The 19,656-nt window shown below is 40.6% G+C and overlaps 1 protein-coding gene across 2 annotated transcripts in view; it reads right to left on the bottom strand.

Moving 5' to 3' along the window:
• The window catches only part of itfg1 (integrin alpha FG-GAP repeat containing 1), a 287,768-nt gene that overhangs the window by 57,178 nt on the left and 210,934 nt on the right, over positions 1-19,656 (bottom strand). For both annotated transcript variants that reach the window (XM_078544345.1, XM_078544346.1), the window contains one exon: positions 16,248-16,291. In XM_078544345.1, the coding sequence (XP_078400471.1) occupies positions 16,248-16,291 (44 nt within the window). The remainder of the gene's footprint in view (positions 1-16,247; positions 16,292-19,656) is intronic.

Below are 19,656 nucleotides of genomic sequence, written 5' to 3'. Positions count from 1 at the left end.
CCAATTCTTTTTTGAAGGTAGCCCATTGTTCAGCTACAGCTTTTCCTGCCAACCTTTCATCTAGTCTATCTGGCCCAGCTCCGTTCATGCCCCATCGAAGTCGGTCCTCATCCAGTTAATTATTCTTACCCTGGATTACCTATCATCCTTTTCTATTATTATCCTAAAACGTACAAGACAATAATCACTGTCTCTTAAATGTTTCCCCACTGATATTTGATCTACTTGGCCTACCTCATTTCCAAGAACCAGGTCCAACAGTGTGCCTTTTTTTGTTGGATGGATTGGACACATTCTACTGTAGAAAATTCTCCTGAAAACAATCTAGGAACTTTTGCCCCTCTCTGCCCTTTACACTACCACTGTCCCAGTCTACATTCAGTTAGTTAAAGTCACCCATTATAACTACTCTATGCATCACTCTGCAATTTCCCCGCGTTCTTCCCACTATTTCCCCACGTCCTTCTCACTATTTGGTGGCTCTTTTTTGTTCCTTAGCTCTAGCCAAATTGATTCTGTCCTTGAACCCTCTGGGACATCCTCTTTCTCCAGCACTGCAATGCTCTCCTTAACCAATACCGCCACCCCTCCTCCTTTCCTCTCTTTTCTTAGCAACTTGTACCCAGGAATATTTAACACCCAGTTCTGCCCTTCCTTGAACCAGGTCTCTGTTATTGCCACAACATCATATTTCCACATGGCAATCAGCACCTGTAACTCCCCAATTTTATTTACTATATTCCGTGCATTCACATACATGCATAGTAACTCTGGTTTAGATTTTGTTACTTTTTCCCTTACCCTGACTTTAGCTATTAACTTACTATTCTCTATACTAGTGCTATCTGTCCCTCCCAGTATTTTGTGCATCCTGGTATTCCTCTCTAATATTTTCTCTTGGTTCCCACACCCCTTCCGAGTTAGTTTAGAGACCTCCCAACAGCACTAGCAAAACGCCACGCAAGGAACCCAGTCCCAGCTCTGTTCAGGTGCAACCTGTATGGCTTGTACAGGTGTCAACTCCCCCAGAGCAAGTCCTAGTGTCCCAGAAATCTAAAATCCTCCCTCCTGCACCATTTTTCCAGCCATGCATTCATCTGCCTTATCCTCCTATTTCTGTACCACTGGCATGTGACACTGGGAGTAATCCGGAGATTACTACATTTGAGGTCCTGCTTGCTAATTTTCCACCTACCTCCCTAAATTCTGATTGCAGGACCAAATCTCCCTTCCGAAGTCATTGGTTCCAATGTGGACCAAGACCTTTAATTCAAGGGCGATTCAAATTCAAATCAACTGAGGAATACGCAACCACGTTTCATGAAGGAAGCACTGTTTATGTTGGTGGAAACAAAATCATTTATCAGATAAACTTTGAAAAAATCTCCTCCAGAAGAATGCCTTGCACCCACTTCCTGCTGAAGTGCCAATTCCCCTTGCCTGCTCACACCTCACAGGCCAGGGCTAGCTGCTGAGCAGGCCTCCGAGCCTCCTACTGAGCAAACCAGCATCCAGAGATATGATGGTCAGCATTCTGTTAGTCATGTATACTCTTCTTTACAACTACACAAGAGCTTTGCCTTTAACCTTCTCGGCGGAAAAGAACAGGCAACAATGTTTATGTGCGCAGTATGCTTGCACGACCTACCTCAGTACTAGTTTACTGCATGTTAATTTATTTGCTTAAAATAACATTGCAAAGTCGCCCGGATTGCTTTCAATACCCACTGGGACATTGATGCTGATTCCAGGAGATTCCCTACCATCCCAGGAGGGTTGGCAACCCTGCCTGGGTTACGATACCTGGCTATGTTTGGGTGTCGTGCCGCCAGCAGCCACCACCTCCTGGTGGCGATGCAGTTCAAGGAGGAACTTCCTCAAAAGAGGTGATGCAGGACTCCTGCTAGCTCTCCAGTCAGCAGGCAAGACCCCAGTTGCCCCCATTAAATCCAGCCCTTAGTTTGTCTACTCTGTTTTTCCTATTGACTGGGGAAAGTGCATATATGTCAATAAGGTATTTTGGAGGGGCAATTCATAGAGAGCAGTGCTGCCTTGTTTACTGGCTTTCCCTGAAGTCAGGGTCATAGCTGGTTCAAGTGCTGCAAAGTAAAGTACATATTTAATCAGTATTGTTGAAGTATAAAATGCTCTTTCCACTTTTCAATCTTGCAACTGAATTACAATTAAAATGCTTTGCTGTGGTTTAACATGACATTATAGGAAGATTTTTCTTGGTCTACTCTCAAACACCTGTGCACATCAAGCATCAGGAAATCGGGAGGGACCAAACAAACACCTTAAAGGAACCTGCTCAATTTTGTTCCAATATATGAACAGAAGTAAAAGTGGCGGGTTCCTTTACTGATGCATGCTCTGATCTACCTAATTTTTTTTTACAATGTTTGCTAAGTTCAGGCAAACCAATGTATCAGGGTACAGGCCCAGGAACATTTACTCTATTTTATTTTAGTTTTCTGACACTTCAGGATCTTCACATGGACTACAGTTGCTTCCTTAAGTTCTAACTTCTTTTCAAATTACATTTCAAGAGACAAAGTGGTCCTCCCTTTTCCTTACAGTTGCTACTGTTTATTTCAGTAATCTATCATAGCCAGGACATATTTCTGGAGCCAGAGAGGATGAGACAGCTACAGACATATGTTCCTTTATCTTCCAAAACTTTGTTCACTTCATTCAACTAGTTTTTGAAATCCATCACCACCTTTCAGTTGGTTTGCTACTACTGTGTAATAAAGATCAGGATAATGATGAAGCAGCTTGTCAAACTGCGTCCGAAAATGATGATGCGTTAAGGTAGATTCGTAGATTTTCTACCAAAACATACTACAACTTGGAGAACTTTCACCGAGTACATAAGTGCCCATTGATGAGCTATGCAAAGAAAGGACATTACTGCATGATTCTTCTTTGTGAAATATAACTTTTAAAAACCTTCATTGCTCCCATCACAGAGCAACCTGGCAGCATCTATTGATATGATTGGAAAAACATCAGTATTGCCTGGATAGTGTAACAGTGTGTCCTTGGGATTTCTTTGCAGATTCAAACAAACATCTAACAGTTACTGAAAAATAATTTCCAGTCTTGTTTTCATAGTAAATCACTTAATATTTGTACTATACATTCCTGCCACATCCAGTCGTGAATGGTGGTGGACAATTAAACAACTAACCGGAGGACGAGGCTCCACCAATATCCCCATCCTCAATGATGGGGGAGCCCAGCACATCAGTGCAAAAGATAAGACTGAAGCATTTTCAACCATCTTCAGCCAGAAATGCTGAATGGATGATCCTTGTGGCCTCCTCCAGAGGTCCCCTGCATCGCAGGTGCCAGTCTTCAGCCACTTTGATTCACTCCACTTGATATCAAGAAATGCCTGAAGGCACTAGATACTGCAAAGGCTATGGGCCCAGACAATATTCCAACAATAGTTCTGAAGACCAGAACTAGCTGCACCCTTAGCCCAGCTGTTCCAGTACAGTTACAACAATGGCATCTACCCCACCAATGTGGAAAATTGCTCAGGTTTGTCTTGACACAAAAAACAGGACAAATCCAACCCGACTGCCCCATCAGTCTAGTCTCCATCATCAGCAAAGTGACGGGAGAGGTTGTCGGCAGTGCTATCAAGTGGCACTTACTCAGCAATACCCTGCTCACTGACACTCAGTTTGGGTTCCACCAGGGTTCACTCAGCTCCTGACCTCATTACGGCCTTAGTCCAAACATGGACAAAAGAGCTGAACTCCAGAGGTGAGGTGAGAATTACTGCCCTTGACATCAAGGTAGCATGTGACCGAGTGTGGCATCAAGGAGCCCTAGCAAAACTGAAGTCAATGGGAACCAGGGGAAAACACTCCACTGGTTGGTGTCATACCTAGCACAAAGGAAGATGGTTGTGATTGTTGGAGGTCAATTATCTTAATCAGGACATTGTTTAATAGGTGGATATCCATTTACCAAAACAGGCAGGAGACACTCTGTGGATCACAACTGTTTTACTGTTAAACTATAGTTCAGTACAAATACCAGTTTCCACTCTTCCCTTCTGGATTCTTTCCCTTTCCAGAAGCAAAAACTCCCTAACTGGGGGAAAAAGTACAGGCTTCAATGAGCATCACCTGCTCTCAATTCACTCTGAAGCTTGTCCTGGTTTACTCTTAAAGGGACCTGCATTTCTAACATTGCCAGACATCACTGCTGGGGCTCTTCAGGGTAGTGTCCTAGGCCCAACCATCTTCAGCTGCTTCATCAATGGCCATCCCTGCATCATAAGGTCAGAAGTGGGGATTCAGCACCATTCGCGACACCTCAGATAGTGTAGCAGTCTGTGCTCATATGCAGCAAGACCTGGACAATATTCAGGTTTTGTTGATAAGTGGCAAGTAACATTCACACCACATAAGTGCCAAGCAATTACCAACTACAACAAGAGAGAATCCAACCATCTCCCCTTGACAGTCAATGATATTACCATCACTGAATCTGCCACTATCAACATCCTGGGGGTTACCATTGACCAGAAACTGAACTGGACCAGCCATATAAATACTGTGGCTACAAGAACAGGTCAGGGGCTGGGAATTCTGTGGAGGGTAACTCACTTCCTGACTTCCCAAAGCCTGTGCACCATCTAAAAGGCACACGTCAGGAGTGTGATGGAATACTCTCCACTTGCCTGGGTGAGTGCAGCTTCAATAACATTCAAGAAGCTTGACACCATCCAGGACAGATCAGCCTGCTTGATTGGCACCTCATCCACCACCTTCAACATCCACTCCCTCCACCACCGACACACCGTGGCAGCATTGTGTACCACCTATAAGATTCACTGCAGAAACTCACTAAGGCTCCTTAGCAGTACCTTCCAACATCACAACTTCTACCACCTAGAAGGACAAGGGCAGGAGATGCATGGGAATGCCACCAGCTGCAAGTTCCCCACCAAGCCACTCAACATCCTGACTCGGAACTATATCGCCATTCCCTCGCTATCGCTGAGTCAAAATCCAGGAACTCCCTCACTAACAGCATTGTGGGTGTACCTCACCACATGGACTGCAGTGGTTCAAGGCGGCGGCTCACCACCACCTCTCGAAGGCAATTAAGGATAGCAATAAAAATGCTGGCCTAGCCAGCGATGCCTGCATCCCATGAAAAGAATAAAAAAAATGTAGGGTGGTTTAAAATGACCTGGACAAGTCTGATCTTATTCTCAGTCCTCACAATACAATCGGCCTGGATTTTATGATTAAAATAATTGTGCTGCTATCACCAAAGGTAAATATGGAAAGCAGGAAGTTGCTGTCCAAGTAGCCTTGATCCTCCAGATGTTTTGCTATACCTGCATCACACCAACGGACTCAGCGTTGAAACAGATGTAATAGCATGACACTGTGGTACTTACATGAAAAATTCCCACTAAACATGGCAGATGTAGTTCGGGCTTGACCATTTCAGTGTAAGCAATTTTGTACCACTGCGATAAGTCTTAATGGCTAACAAACAACCTCTCTGCTACTGAAAGTTAACTATTACAAGTCTCATTCTTAATACTTTAATTTTAGTTTTCAATTTTTAAGAATTAAATAATTTAAAAAATTTTCTGTCTCTTATCTCTCTCTTAATCCCATCTTTCTTTCCCTCTCTTTATTTCGCTTTCCTGTACATTTTACACTGAATTAACAATTCTAACTGACACTTCCTGGCTCAGGCTCTGCATAACTCAGGAGGTTCTTCAATCTGTTTGTTTAAGGGAACTACACAGTTGTTTGCCCTGTTCACACAAGTCCCATGATATCCCTTGTAGGGGATGCCGCTGCGAAATGGATTTCTAATTACTGCAAGTTTCAGTGCAAAAGCATACAGAAATTCTGTAGGTGAGTGAAAGTGTAATGAACAATTGGTGCCGTTCATTCGCCACTGATCACAAAACTCGGGGCAATGTCATGACATGAGCAGAGCCAACCGAAGATTGCAGAAGATGTTTTCAAAATCTTTTCTCTAATTTCCTGCAGAGAAATTGTGGGCAATCATGAAGATGTATTGGTACTCTCCATTGAGCAATCTGATTTTTGACAATTGTTTATTTAATTTCCCTATCTTTTCCAATTCACAGAAGTACTCTACTCACATCACTGTAGCATTCTTTATTCCCATCACTTTTATGCATATTAGTTCTATTTTTCACCCAGCTCATGCTGACACATTTTCTCTTCATCTCTCAAGTTCACTGAGCCAGTCCTAATTTGTCCCTGCACTACAGCTCCAGCTCCTGTCTTGTACTATTGTTCTAGGAGATTGAATGCTGTTGTACACTGTTAATGAGAATTCCAGATCTCGGAAAACTGATACATCATGAATTCTCACTTAAATGCATCAGGTTCCCTTAGGCGAACGCAGCACCAGGTAGCAATTTTGGAGAAGCAGTGAGAGGAAAGTCAGAGGGCAGAACAGCTTGACTATCACAGATTTTCTAGTAACTCTAGTCACTATTTGAAGACATGATATTTTAAACTGATATGGTTTGCTGATCTGCTAACTTCAACACATGAATTTGATTCCAATTAGCTTATTAATTCAACTCACTTGACTAAGGTCGTGCAACATTCAGTGTTATGTAGAAACAAAGAATTCAATTGTGAGGGTTTTTTGGACAGGTTGATAGATACTTCCTGTCAGACAATTATTAACATAGGAATTTTAAGAGTAGGCCACTCAGCCCCTTGAGGTTGCTTTCCCATTCAATTCGATCATGGTTGATTCATACAACTCCATTTACCTGCCTTTATTTATATCCGTTGATACCCATGCCTAACAAAAATCTATCCATCTTAGTTTTAAACTCTCCATTTCTCCTAGCATCCACAACCTTTGGCCAGGAGGGAGGTGGGGTAAAGAATTCCAAATTTCTGTCGCCTTTTGTGTGAAAAAGTGTTTTTGATTTTGTTCATGAAAAGCCTAGCTCTAAATTTAAAATTATTTCCCCATGTTCTCGATTCCCCATCAGAGAAAATAGCTTTTTTGTATCTGCCCTATCAAATACTTTTAACATTTAAAACACTTAATCTTCTACACTCATGGGAACACATGTCTAGTCTATGCAATCTGTTCTCAAAATTTAAGCTCCCAAATTTCAATATCACTCTGGTGAATCTGCACTGCACCCTCTCCAAGGCCAATTTATCTTTCCTAAGTTGTAGTGCCAAATTGGAACACGGCACTCAAAATGGAGTTTATACCAAATGAAGCAGAACTTGCTCTCTGTAGTATTCTAGCTCACTTAAAATAAAGGCCGACATTCTATGAACCATTTGAACCTGTCCGTCAGCTTTTGATGATTTGTGTACTTGAAGTCTCAAACTTCTTTGTTGCTCTACAGTTCTTCATTTCTCACTATTTAGAAAATACTTAAGTTATCTTTCATGGGTCCAGACCGGTATACCTGACACTAGTCCCAGTCAAACTTCATTTGCCATACCTTTACCCAACTGTCTACTCTGCTTTGCAACTTCTTGCTCCCATCATGGGGGAGGTATTGTCACTGGAGTAGTAATCCGGAGACACAGGCTAATGCTCTGGGAACCCGGGTTCGAATCCCACCACAGCAGATGGTGAAATTTGAATTCAATAAAACTATGGAACTAAAAGTCTAATGATGACCATGAAAGCATTGCCGATTGTCATAAAAACCCATCTGGTTCATTAATGTGCTTTAGGACCTAGGGAAGGAAACCCGTGGTCCTTACCTGGTTTGGCCTACATGTGACTCCAGACCCACAGCAATGCGGTTGACTCTTAAATGCCCTCTGAAATGGCCTAGCAAGTCACTCAGTTGTATAAAACCACTACAAAGTCAAAAAAAAAAGGAATGAAACCAGACGGACCATCTGGCTTCAACCTAGGCACCGGAAACAACAACAGCAAACTCAGTCCTGTCAACCAGGCAAAGTCCTCCTTACTAACGTCTGAGGGCTAGTGCCAAAATTGGGAGAGCTCTTTCACAGACTAGTCAAGCAACAGCCTGACATAGTCATACACACGGAATCATACCTTACAGATAATGTCCCAGACATCACGATCACCATCCTGGGTATGGTGGTGCCTGGGACACAGACCCAGCAGAGGTATACAGTCGGGAGGGAGTTGCCATGGGAGTCCTCAACATCGACTCCATACTCCATGAAGTCTCATGGCATAAGGTCAAACATGGGCAAGGAAACCTTCTGCTGATTACCACGTATCGCCACTCTCTCCCGCCCTCAGCTGATGAATCAGTACTCCTCCATGTTGAACACCACTTGGGGGAAGCGCTATGGGTGGCAGGGGTGCAGAATGCACTGTGGGTGGGGAACTTCAATGCCTATCACCAAGAGTGGCTCGGCAGCACGACTACAAACCGAGTTGGCCACGTCCTAAAGGACATAGTGCTAGATGGGGTCTGCGGCAGGTAGCGAGGGAACCAACAAGAGGGGAAAACATTTTTGACCTTACCCTCACTTCCCTGTTCATGACGCTATCGGTAGGAGTAACCACTGTGCAGCCCTTGTGGAAACGAAGTCCCGTCTTCACATTGAGGATACCCTCCATCGTGTTGTGTGGCACTACCACCGTGCTAAGTGGGATTTTGAACAGATCTAGCAACTGGGCAACCATGAGGCTCTGTGGCCATCAGCAGCAGCCACAATCTGTACTCAAGCACAATCTGTAACCTCACGGCCCAGCATATCCCCCACTCTACCATTACCACCAAGCCAGGGGATCAACCTTGGTTCAATGAAGAGTGCAGGAGGGCATGCCAGGAGCAGCACAAGGCACACCTAAAAAAAAGAGGTATCAACCTAGTGAAGCTACAACATAGGACTGTTTGCATGCCAAAAAGCATAAGCCAAACAGGCTTGGGCTGACATTCACTCTACACAAATGCCATGCAATTACCATCTCCAACAAGAGAGAATCTAACCATCGTCCCATGACATTCAACGGCATTACCATCACTGAATCCCCTACTATCAACATCCTTGGGTGGGGGGATCACTATTCACCAGAAACTGAACTGGACGAGCCATATAAATACTGTGGCTACAAGAGCAGGTCAGAGGCTAGGAATCGTGCAGCGAATAACTTACCTCCTGACTTCCCAAAGCCTGTCCACCATCTACAAGGCACAAGTTACGAGTGTAACGGAATACTCTCCATTTGTCTGGATGAATGCAGCTCCAACAACACTCAAGAAGCTTGACACCATCCAGGAGATAGCAGCCCACTCAATTGGCACTCCATCTACTAACATTCACTCCCTCCACCACCGACGAACAGTGGTAACCGTGTGTCCCATCCACAAGATGCACTACAGGAATTCACCAAGCCTCCTTAGACAGCACCTTCCAATGCCACGACTGCTACCAAGGACTAAAATGACAAGGGTAGCAGATACATGGGAACATTACCACCTGGAAGTTCCCCTCCAAGCCACTCACCATCCTGACTTGGAAATATATCGCAGTTCCTTCACTGTCGCTGTCAAAATTCTGGAAATCCCTCCCTAACAGCAGGTGATGGTGATGTCTGGGACATTAACTGTAAGGTATGATTCTGTGTGTATGACTATGTCAGGCTGTTTCTTGACTAGTCTGTAAGAGAGCTCTCCCTACACCACATGGACTGCGGCGGTTCAGGAAGGCAGCTCACCCCTCCCTTCTCAAGGACATGCAAGGTTGGGTAATAAATGCTGGCCTAGCTAGCGATGCCCACATCCTGTGAATGAATTAAAAAAAATATCTGCACTACTTCCCATCCCTCTTAATGTCATGTCATCTGAAATTTAATTTTACAACTCTCTATTTTTTCATCCAAGTAATTAATAAATATGGCATAAAGTTGAGGTGGAAATTATTGCCATTTCAGAGCAGTTTGTAATACTGACCTTTGCATCCCATCAGAAAAAACATGCAGGGCCAAAATGATTTGAAAAGTGGGAAAATGAAATCTAAATCCTGAATAAATACGATAGTCTTCTGTAACATACTGTACCAAATATAATAATCAGTGATACATTTTCAAACCAATGACGGTTGCTTCAAATCCAAACCAAGAAAACATGCAGCCTAAATACCATTGTCTCCCTGCAGTGCTTCTCAGCAATTCATCAAACTAAATCATCTATGTGTTAATTTGCTTTGACTTCTTTTTATAAACCTATGCTAACAGTGATTGGAATAATTTTTGACATTTTTAACTGATGGTCTTGCATTCTGAAGCACACGAGGCTCCAGACTGCATTCTTAATCAACAACTGCTTCTCTCGAAAACATTTAAAAAAATTCAACTAGGAACGTTTCTGCTCCGCATCAACTTATAAGCATTCCATCATGTCAATAACTATGTATGTATTGTTATAAATAGCTAGTTCATGATTCATAGCAATACTTTAGAGGTAATTTTTAGTTCTGGGAAGATTAAAGTTCAACTGCAGAAAATGGGATAAATGCAACTAAAGCAACTTGAAGACTATTATGGTTAAAAAGTTGGAGCCATGTTGACTTGAGGGGTTAACAGCTAGAAAGGTAAGATCATAAAACAGCAAGTGGGCTTACTTAGCTGGAGAACTGGAGATGAGGTGTCTACACTGCTTGCAAAGAAATGCAGCCCAGAGAGTTGTTTTGTTTGGGAGTTAGAGCTACAATTAATTTAAAAGCATTCAGTGAGCCCTGGAAGGCTACATCATCATAGAGATGGGTGGAGCTCAAGCAAGTTTTAGGGTTTCAATTGATCTGTGTGTTTGCTGGGGGAGTGAATGTTCTGCAGCAAGGGAAAAGACCGAGCCAAAAAGGAGCTTTTGTTAACAGGCTCTAGGTAGCAAAAGTGTTGCTGTTAGTTGGTTCTATGCAGATGAGACTCAGGAGAAGACCCAGGAGCTGTTTGACAGCTCTGTGTAACTAGGGCTCAGGTGAAGTCCTGGGAGCTGAGAAGGTGGCAGAAGGTCACTGGCTCCCTTCTGGAAAGGGTTAGGGCTCAGACGAGGCCTTGGGAGCCATTGTAGCTTGATGTAGCTGGGGAGATTGGAACTTGGTGAAATCCAGTGGCAGTGCCAGCTCAGTGAAGCTAGCCGGCTATTAAAGAGCTGAAATTGCGCAAGTAGAGACTGGAGTGCCGACTTGGAAATCCAGGGGAACGGAGTCTCAGGAGATGAGACTGAAACCCTGGGAGGTGTGCAATCGTTGAGGCAGTCTGAGTTGGAGTGGCTTTGATGGAATTCAGTGGCTTGATCTTCCAAAGTGAAAAACTTGGCATCCCTTGTGAGGGAGACAGAGTTGCAATGAGATTGATTGACTCACGGTGTTTCCTGATGTTTGGGTGGGCTGCTGAGAAATCCATGGGATTTTTCTTGATCGCTTTGTCTATGCATTGTACAGTTCGACCACAGTTTGTCTGTTAATTCACATGTACCTTATATTAACCCTGAATGTGAGTGTAAGGTATTGCAAAATATTTTATCTTTTTGACTTTGTACAGTAAAGTTCATTTTTGTTTGTTCAAAACTTGTGGAGTCTTGTGACTTTATTATCTTAGTAAGTGTCTTGCACCTCAAACTTTGCCTACTTTAATCAAAACTTTATTGGTCCCTAACCAGATCTTACAAGAAACTTGGGGGGGGGGGGGGGTCTGGTCTAGGATCATAACAGTATTTTATTTAGCTTCCATCTTTCCTGTTTTATTCATCCTTCCATGAAACATACAAACCGCTATGTACTCCTTCTCTTGCCATAAGGATTGCAAAATAGCTACAAGTTCTTCCTGCTGTTGAGATGCCAGCAACAGTCATTTCATTGACATAAGGTACACTCAGTGGGAAACCAGTTGATCAGAGTACCATTTTCTCCAAAATTGAGAAGCACGAAAAGATGCTGAGCCAAGAACTGGCTAAGCTAAATACACATATGGTTTGTAGATTTAAATGTCAACACAAACAGTGTTCAAACCCTTCACAGCACACAGGTTACTGAAAACTTTTATTGTAAATATTAATCCTTGAGGAAAGATATGGTAGTATTGGAAATCTTCAAGGTCTATACAGACGACAAAGCAACCCCATTTTAACTTTGTTAATTACAAGATGTTGGAAGACTGAAAACCTCTGTTATACTTATATATATATATATATATATATATACACACACTTATAGTTATATACTCACACTGCAACTTTAATATCGGTATGTAACTAAATGCTAAATTGGATGCATATATGTGGCATTAATTCAACTCAAAAAGAGATTATCCTATCCATAGTGAGTCAGATGTAGACATATGTTCTTTAAAACCAGAGGAATATCAAAAATAAATAAAACTAACTAAATGTTAGTACAATGAACTGTACAATGCATAGCTAATGCGACCAAGGCAGATCCCATGGATTTCTCAGCAACCCATCCAGACATCAGCTAATACATTATAATTTTTAAAGGGAACTAAGGACCTTTTGCATTGCTCATGGTAAGCTGCAGGACATGCTGTTTGACAATGACAGGAATGTAATAGTCTGCGGTAGACAATGTACACTGTTTGAAAAAAATATATGTCCTATGATGTTGATCAAGATGGGTATAACCTGTGGCACATTGTGAACAAGCTGGTAATAAACGTGAGGCCTGTTATCTGGGTTTACTGGAAGGAAGGAAAAGATACAACCTAAATACCCAGCAAGAAATAAAGCACCAGGGATGAGTTGGCAGGAAATTTATTAATACCTGAATATTGCAGTATTAGGCTAGTAGGAAAGAAATGAAAAAATGTTTACAACAGAAGTAAGCATTCATGGTGAGAGATCAGGTCTTTGCCAGATATTGGAATCAGCACAAGGAATTAATTGAGGCAAAAGGTAAGAAGGCAAAATGGTGACTGATTGAGCTTTGGAGAAAAGTTTTTCAGAGATTTTCTTGAGTTAACTGAATCAGTGTCATTCAATGGGTTTCATATGCATGTCAATTTTATAAACAAAAATATGGGGCTGAAAATCTTCTTGGGAGGGATTTTAGAGGCTCAAGTACAAAGTTGCACCCATGTGGGAGTTCAGCTGTTAACCCTGCCAAAGTTTATGAGGTCAGGGGAAGGCCCCATTATCTGCATGTGAATGGGCAGAACTTGTGTTATTGGGAATGCAACTAGAGTCCCAGATGTTGGAAAATCGTCTGACAATTGCTGATTCAAGGGTGCTGCTATCCTCCAAAATAAATAAAATTATGTGCCCTGCAGCATTTTGTAAGGGAGGTAAAATTTTCCTTTGATGACTCCTCATCCTTACACTCCCACTACTCAAAAAGCCACTGTGAGTACTGACTACCAATCTAGTCCTGTGCTCGTATGCTGAAAATAAGGGAACTCTCAGCATAGGAAACCACCAACCCTATCCCTTGCCATTGCTACTTCCCAGGGAAGGGGAGGCTTTAGCCCTTACAAAGCCCACTGAAGCCCAAGTGCAAGATAGGACCACTCACATCAAGGTGCTGATCTAGTAACTTTGGCCCTTTCACCAGAGTTATTTTCCTGGGGCGAGAACAATGGATAATTTGCTTCTATGTATTTTTGTTGAATATGCTAATTTTGAATTAGCTTGTATTTTACAGCCAAGTTGCTTCAGAAAATTCATTTTAAGAATCCATTATTAAAACAATTGTCATTTGATTCAATGCGGGCATCCGTTTGAAAATATACCACAAAACTTTACACTTGTCTTTAACTGCAGTACCAGTTAATTTTATCGCTTTGTCAATATATTATCTCACTTTCTGTTCATCTATACCCTCCCTCTGGTGTGTTGGACATTACAAAACAGATTAAAGTAAGTAGTGGTGGTTCATACTTCCATCTTCCCAGGATCTCCACAATAAGCTTTTGTTAAATTTAAGTTAATTTATTCTGAGATTTATCACGTAGACTTGCCATTGATTTAACCCACATAAATGGAACCTGTAGGAGCGCAAGTCAATTTATTTAGTTTTCCCCACTCATACAATAAGTTCAATATGGAATAACATGTCGTCAAGTATCCTCTATAATCAATGAGTCAAATTTAACTGTGAACAGCTTTATGGAAATCATCCAATGCATCCAGCTGCTAGCATATTTAATTCATTGCTTCCTTCACTCTGAATGAATGATTTTTTTGATTAGCTATTAATTAGGGTTAAGTTACAAGTGGGCAATTCTGAAAACCTAAAAATGTAGTACACTAATGTTTGCTTCATTCTAAACACTAAACAGAATGTCTAGCAATGTGAGTAAACTGGCTGTGATCGGACTAGAATCTCAGTAGAGCAGTGTGAAAACAATCTGTTCCACTGCTAATTTCTACCTAGTTACAAGTACGTGCAAGACAACCGTAAATGTGGTGAAATTGAACAGAGAAAATTGCCATCTGTCAAAATATGACATATTAATGATATAGACATGCCTTTAAAACCCTTTGGTTCTAACACAAGTTTGCTTCACAAAACTTGTATAATACCATATGTGCAATGATTTCACTCAATGCTCTCAAGATAAATTGAGGGCCAAAGTTTGCAACCTACTAGGAATCATTGGGCACAGGGCATCAGTGGAAACTATTTACAGATAAAACTGCAACTGATATGAACACAGAGACAATATCCTAAGGAGGAAAGGAAAATAATATCTAAGGGAGGAAATTACGACTGGCTTTATTATGTTATGTAAGGTACTGAAGTGGATTGGAGGAAAGTAAAATTCAGAACACAGTTTGTGTAAAACCTTCAATATACTAAAGATTGAATTTGGAAAAAATACATAATTATAAAGATTTATGTTTTCTAAGTTATTGCTATGTTTGAGGTTGTTAAAGGGGTCACTTCAATGTCATCACGCTATTTTAAACGAAAGTGCAAATATTTGAAAGAGACTCAACAGCAGGGAAAAACTGTGCTCCAGCAAGCACCATCAACTCTGCATATAAACTTTTATTTATGAGGGACAGAGTTCCACGTGACAGCGTCAACTGAGAAGGGGTGCATTAGGCTGTGTAAAGGTTCGCTACTTGATTTTCTGTTTTTGAGATGGAAACAGAATACTGAGTTTCAGTTGCAGAAGCTCTTAGGTTCCTGACATTAAAAATAGAGGTTTAACTTAAGTGTTAGCAATTCTTGTGCTGTTTAACTCAATCTGTTTGAGCACAGGCAGCCTCTCCACATGTTTTTTAATTTTGAAAAAGATGGATTCAGAAATGGAGTAGGATATTCTTTTTAAATCCACTGGTCTTGAAGGCTTTGAAGGATTGGATTGAGTCCAGGAGAAAAAGATAGGTTTTCTCAGCAGCCTACCAGGCAGGATTACAATATTCCTCCATCATTAGTTAGGTTATGTTTTGTAAAACAGTGAACTTGCCAAGGGTGGTAAGGAAGGGCCATTTTTTAAATTTAGGTCATTTTCACCTCTTGCTTATCCCAATATAACTTAGGTTGATTACTATGCCAAAGAAATCATAACCCCTATGTAGTACAGGTAGGCGAGTAACACCATTGTTCATCTTTTCCAAGAAAACAAATCCAAAACAAAGGATGGTTATCTTCTAGGCAAAATACCTACATAGTTTAGTGGTTCATATTTTGGAAACATCTGGAGTTATTTTTATTCCATTGTTCTGTCTAGGACAGCACTACAATCAGATTCCTTTCTCTTATCCAGACCAATTAAATCTAGATTATTTGAACAAAAATGACTAGCATTTGTGAAAACAATTGCCAAAAATGCAATGTAGTCTGTGTAATTTATTATTTGAATACGGCTAACCTTAGAGTGCAAGGCTTTGATTTATAATGCTAAAAGTTTTACATAATACATTAGATGTTCCCATATTGGATTCACTTGCAATGTCTATGCTATTGTTGACTATTAGATGTTAAAATAAACATCGCCACTCTAGCTTACCCAACAGATGGTTAGTAATTTCCATTATACTGTAATCAACAGAACAACATTTAAGAATTTGATTTTTGAATTTTTCTAATATAACTTTTATATTGCAATTTTATAATAGGATGCACAAGGAAATGTTTTTCTTAGAGCCACCTAGCTGGAATGTAAACCGTTTAATTGTGCTGTGTGTCAAACATTTTTCTGCGGTCAGCTTTACTTCTTGCCATCTTTAAAAGTTTTGCAACTAAAATGAAAGTTACAGTGCCAAATATAGATATCAAAGCATTACTTACAGTGACTTTGTGTGGACAATCATTGGAACACAATCCACTGAGAACTGGGGAAGGAAATGAAACAATTATTGTTAAACCTTGCTTTCAACACTAATAATTAATAATCATTTGAAGAAATAAATCTTGACTTATGTAATGCACTACATATGGGAGTTAAGACCAAATGTAGTCTTCAGATGAACTGCAGGGCAGAGGATAATCTGGATGCGCAGAATTAAATCCTCATTCTAACTTCAGAAAAATTAGAGCAATGAGGGAAGTGGTGAGCTGGAGAATATCAGGAGACACAAAATCATGCTGTATAGTGCCACTACAGGCATTAGTGTGTGATTACATGACGATAAATTCCATAAGCAGTTTCCATTATAAATGTGAACACAACATTTTAGTGGAAATAGCTGACACAAAAGTATGAAAAAATATGGTTTTGTAGCCAGAAGGTGCCTACTAATGTAACATTAATTTTCAGAACCTTTACCGTGCTTCTGTATTGTAACAGAAAAAACGTTTCAAAAATATCCACTTACATCTTCAATCCTCTAGTTCAGTTCTACAGCAAATTAGTGAAAATTACTAATGATTGCCCAAAGGAATCTATTATATACTATTAGTTCTAATGGCATTAAAATCTGCAAAAACAGCTTTTTATGGTTATTGTCTAGCATGCTAAAATTTATACCATCTTTAACTTCTTATAATTGAAAATAAGTTTACCCTCATCTAGCACAAGCAGATTGGACTTCAAAAACAATTTGATTTTTACATTCACAATGTTCATCATCCTAGCTTCAACTGAGATTCTTCCTATCTATCACCTACACCACTATTACAGAAATACCTGGCACAGATTTAAAACATACATGCCACCATACATATTCATCTTGAATAGAGTCTCAAGTCTTGAGCGCATTAAACTGATAACCTGCTAGACACAATGTTTTGAACAATAAAACTCAATTGCAGATTAGTAACCAATTAGAAAAAAAAGACATTTGTGAAATACTATATACATTAAATTTACCCTTTGCAAATACATAATGAGACACTTTTTAATGTGTTGAATAAGTTAATTTACTGTCCTCATTTTGTTTAAGATAGCAAGAAGCTGTGATAACAGAAACGATGTTGAACAGCACTCAAGGAAATCATTAACACTCTATGGATCTCAATCTTTCAAGAAAATTTGATTTCATGCAGATGTTGGAGATTATGAAGTACAGGAACAATACATGCCTAAAAGCTGCACAGTGCTGCAACCATTTTGTGGAATAGATTGCTACACAACACAATTGTTTGAAGCACTAGAACATGACAATTTGATGACATTTTCCAAAAGAGCATTTCTAGGGCAACAACTTTTCTTAAGGTAAAATATAAATTTTCAGAAAACCTATCAAGCTATGTTTCTGAATAACAAACTCTGATTTCTGTAACTAAATGGTTACTGGGAAGACATCAACTTGGCTAATTTATGTCCTCCTCTATGGTAGTTATGGGTATTCAGTTAAATAAATTCAAAAATATTGCTGTTTGATATACTTAAGTATTAAGAACAAAAAGCACAAATGTATTTCCTATTAATTTCAAACAAATCCAAGAAAACCTGTACCTTTCATGGTCACAGTATGTAAATAGTTAAACGCTGAATCGGCAAAATATCCTTTTTTTAAACAAAAACCTGTTGCGGTCAAACAAGCAGGGGGAAAAAGAAGGGAACTATCTTACTCCTCCTAACCTGATGGTAACAGCACTAAAGCTCTGATTTTAATCTAACTCCCCTGGTCAGAACGCGGCATGTTTGGATTGGATGTTTGATTTACACACTGTCTGATTTTAGACTCAATTGACTTCTGGGTAGCTGAAAGCTGGTAAGGTGTTGATCAGGTGTCTCACCTGAAAGCATCTCATTCTTGCTGGGTGCTTTAGGTTAAAATCAGGGCTCAAGGCTTTCAGAATAGCATTGATGACAGCAGATTAACTTCACATTATTCTACAAACTAAAGACACCCATTTCTCTCAGGCTTTTCATTGCATTTTATTTTGACAGTCTTGCCCATTTCCTGAAGGTGACGTTCAATTCCATAATCTCTGCCTTTGGTATCTCACCAACAGGGCTATACAACGTGTGTGAAACTAGAGCGTTGGCAGACTATCTGACCACACATGCATCAGAGATGAGCCAGGCCTTTCCTTCAGCTGACAACAGAAAGGCATATATCCAAGTTTGCTGACAGCGCAAAGATTGGTGGTGTGGAGTATTATGGACGGACCAATAAAATTACCAAGAAATATTCATATACTGAGTGGGAAAACTGGCTGGATTTCAATGCAGGAGGGATGTGAAGTCATCCCTTTTAGACCAAAAAATGGATGGATCTGGGTATTATTTAAATGACGAAAACCTAGGAACCATGGATGCCCAAAGTGATCTGGGGATCCACCATGTACATGGATGACAAAAATCTGGTTAGGTACAATAGTTAGGTACAAAAGAAAAATCAAAAAGACTAATGGAATGTTTGCCTTTATAACAAGTGGGCTAGAATATAAAGGGATGCAATTTCAGAGTCACAGCAATGTGGTTAACTTTCAACTGCTCTCTGGAATGGCCTGGAAAACCACGCATGTTGCATCAAGTCATAACAAAAAACGATAGGAATAAAACTGGATGGACCACTCAGTATTGACCTAGGCACCGGTGACAAAAGCTCATCCAGCCCAGTCAACAATACACTATCACTATGCTAAATGGGACAAATTCAAAACAGATCTAGGAGCTCAAAACTTAATATCCACTCGGGCCATCATCATCGTCAGCAGCAGAATTATATGCTATATAATTTATAACACAATCTATAACATCATGGTCTTGCATAAACCTCACTCCTACCATTACCGTCAAGCCAGGGGACAACTCCCTGGTTCAATAAGGAGTGTGGAAAAGCATGCCATGAGCAGCACTAGGCCTACCTAAAAATGAGCTGCCAACCCAGTGAAGGTACAGCCCAAGGCTATATGCATACTAAACAGCTGAAACAGCATGCAATAGAAACAAGCGATTCCACAGCCAACAGAGATGATCAAAGCTTCCTAGCCTTCAGTTGTGAACGATGGTGGACAATTAAGCAACTAACGGGAGGTGGGTGGGGGGGGGCGGTTGGGGAGGAGGTTCCATGAACATACCATCCTCAATTATGGTGCAACTCAACATGAATGTAAAAGATAAGGTTGAAGCTTTTGCAACCATTTTCAGCCAGAACTGACAATTGAGTGATCCATCTCATCATCTCCACCATCACATGCATTGGACGTCATCTTCCAAAATCTTTAGATTCTGGGACAGTCCTGGCAGATTGGAGGGTGGCAAATGTAACCCCACTATTTAAAAAAGGGAGGGAGGGAGAAAACA

The sequence above is a fragment of the Cetorhinus maximus genome, chromosome 6 (genome assembly GCF_964194155.1).
Source record: "Cetorhinus maximus chromosome 6, sCetMax3.hap1.1, whole genome shotgun sequence".
In the NCBI taxonomy this organism is placed as follows: Eukaryota; Metazoa; Chordata; class Chondrichthyes; order Lamniformes; family Cetorhinidae; genus Cetorhinus; species Cetorhinus maximus.
Note: the sequence above shows the minus strand (reverse complement) of the source record. Positions and strands in the feature narration are given on the sequence as shown.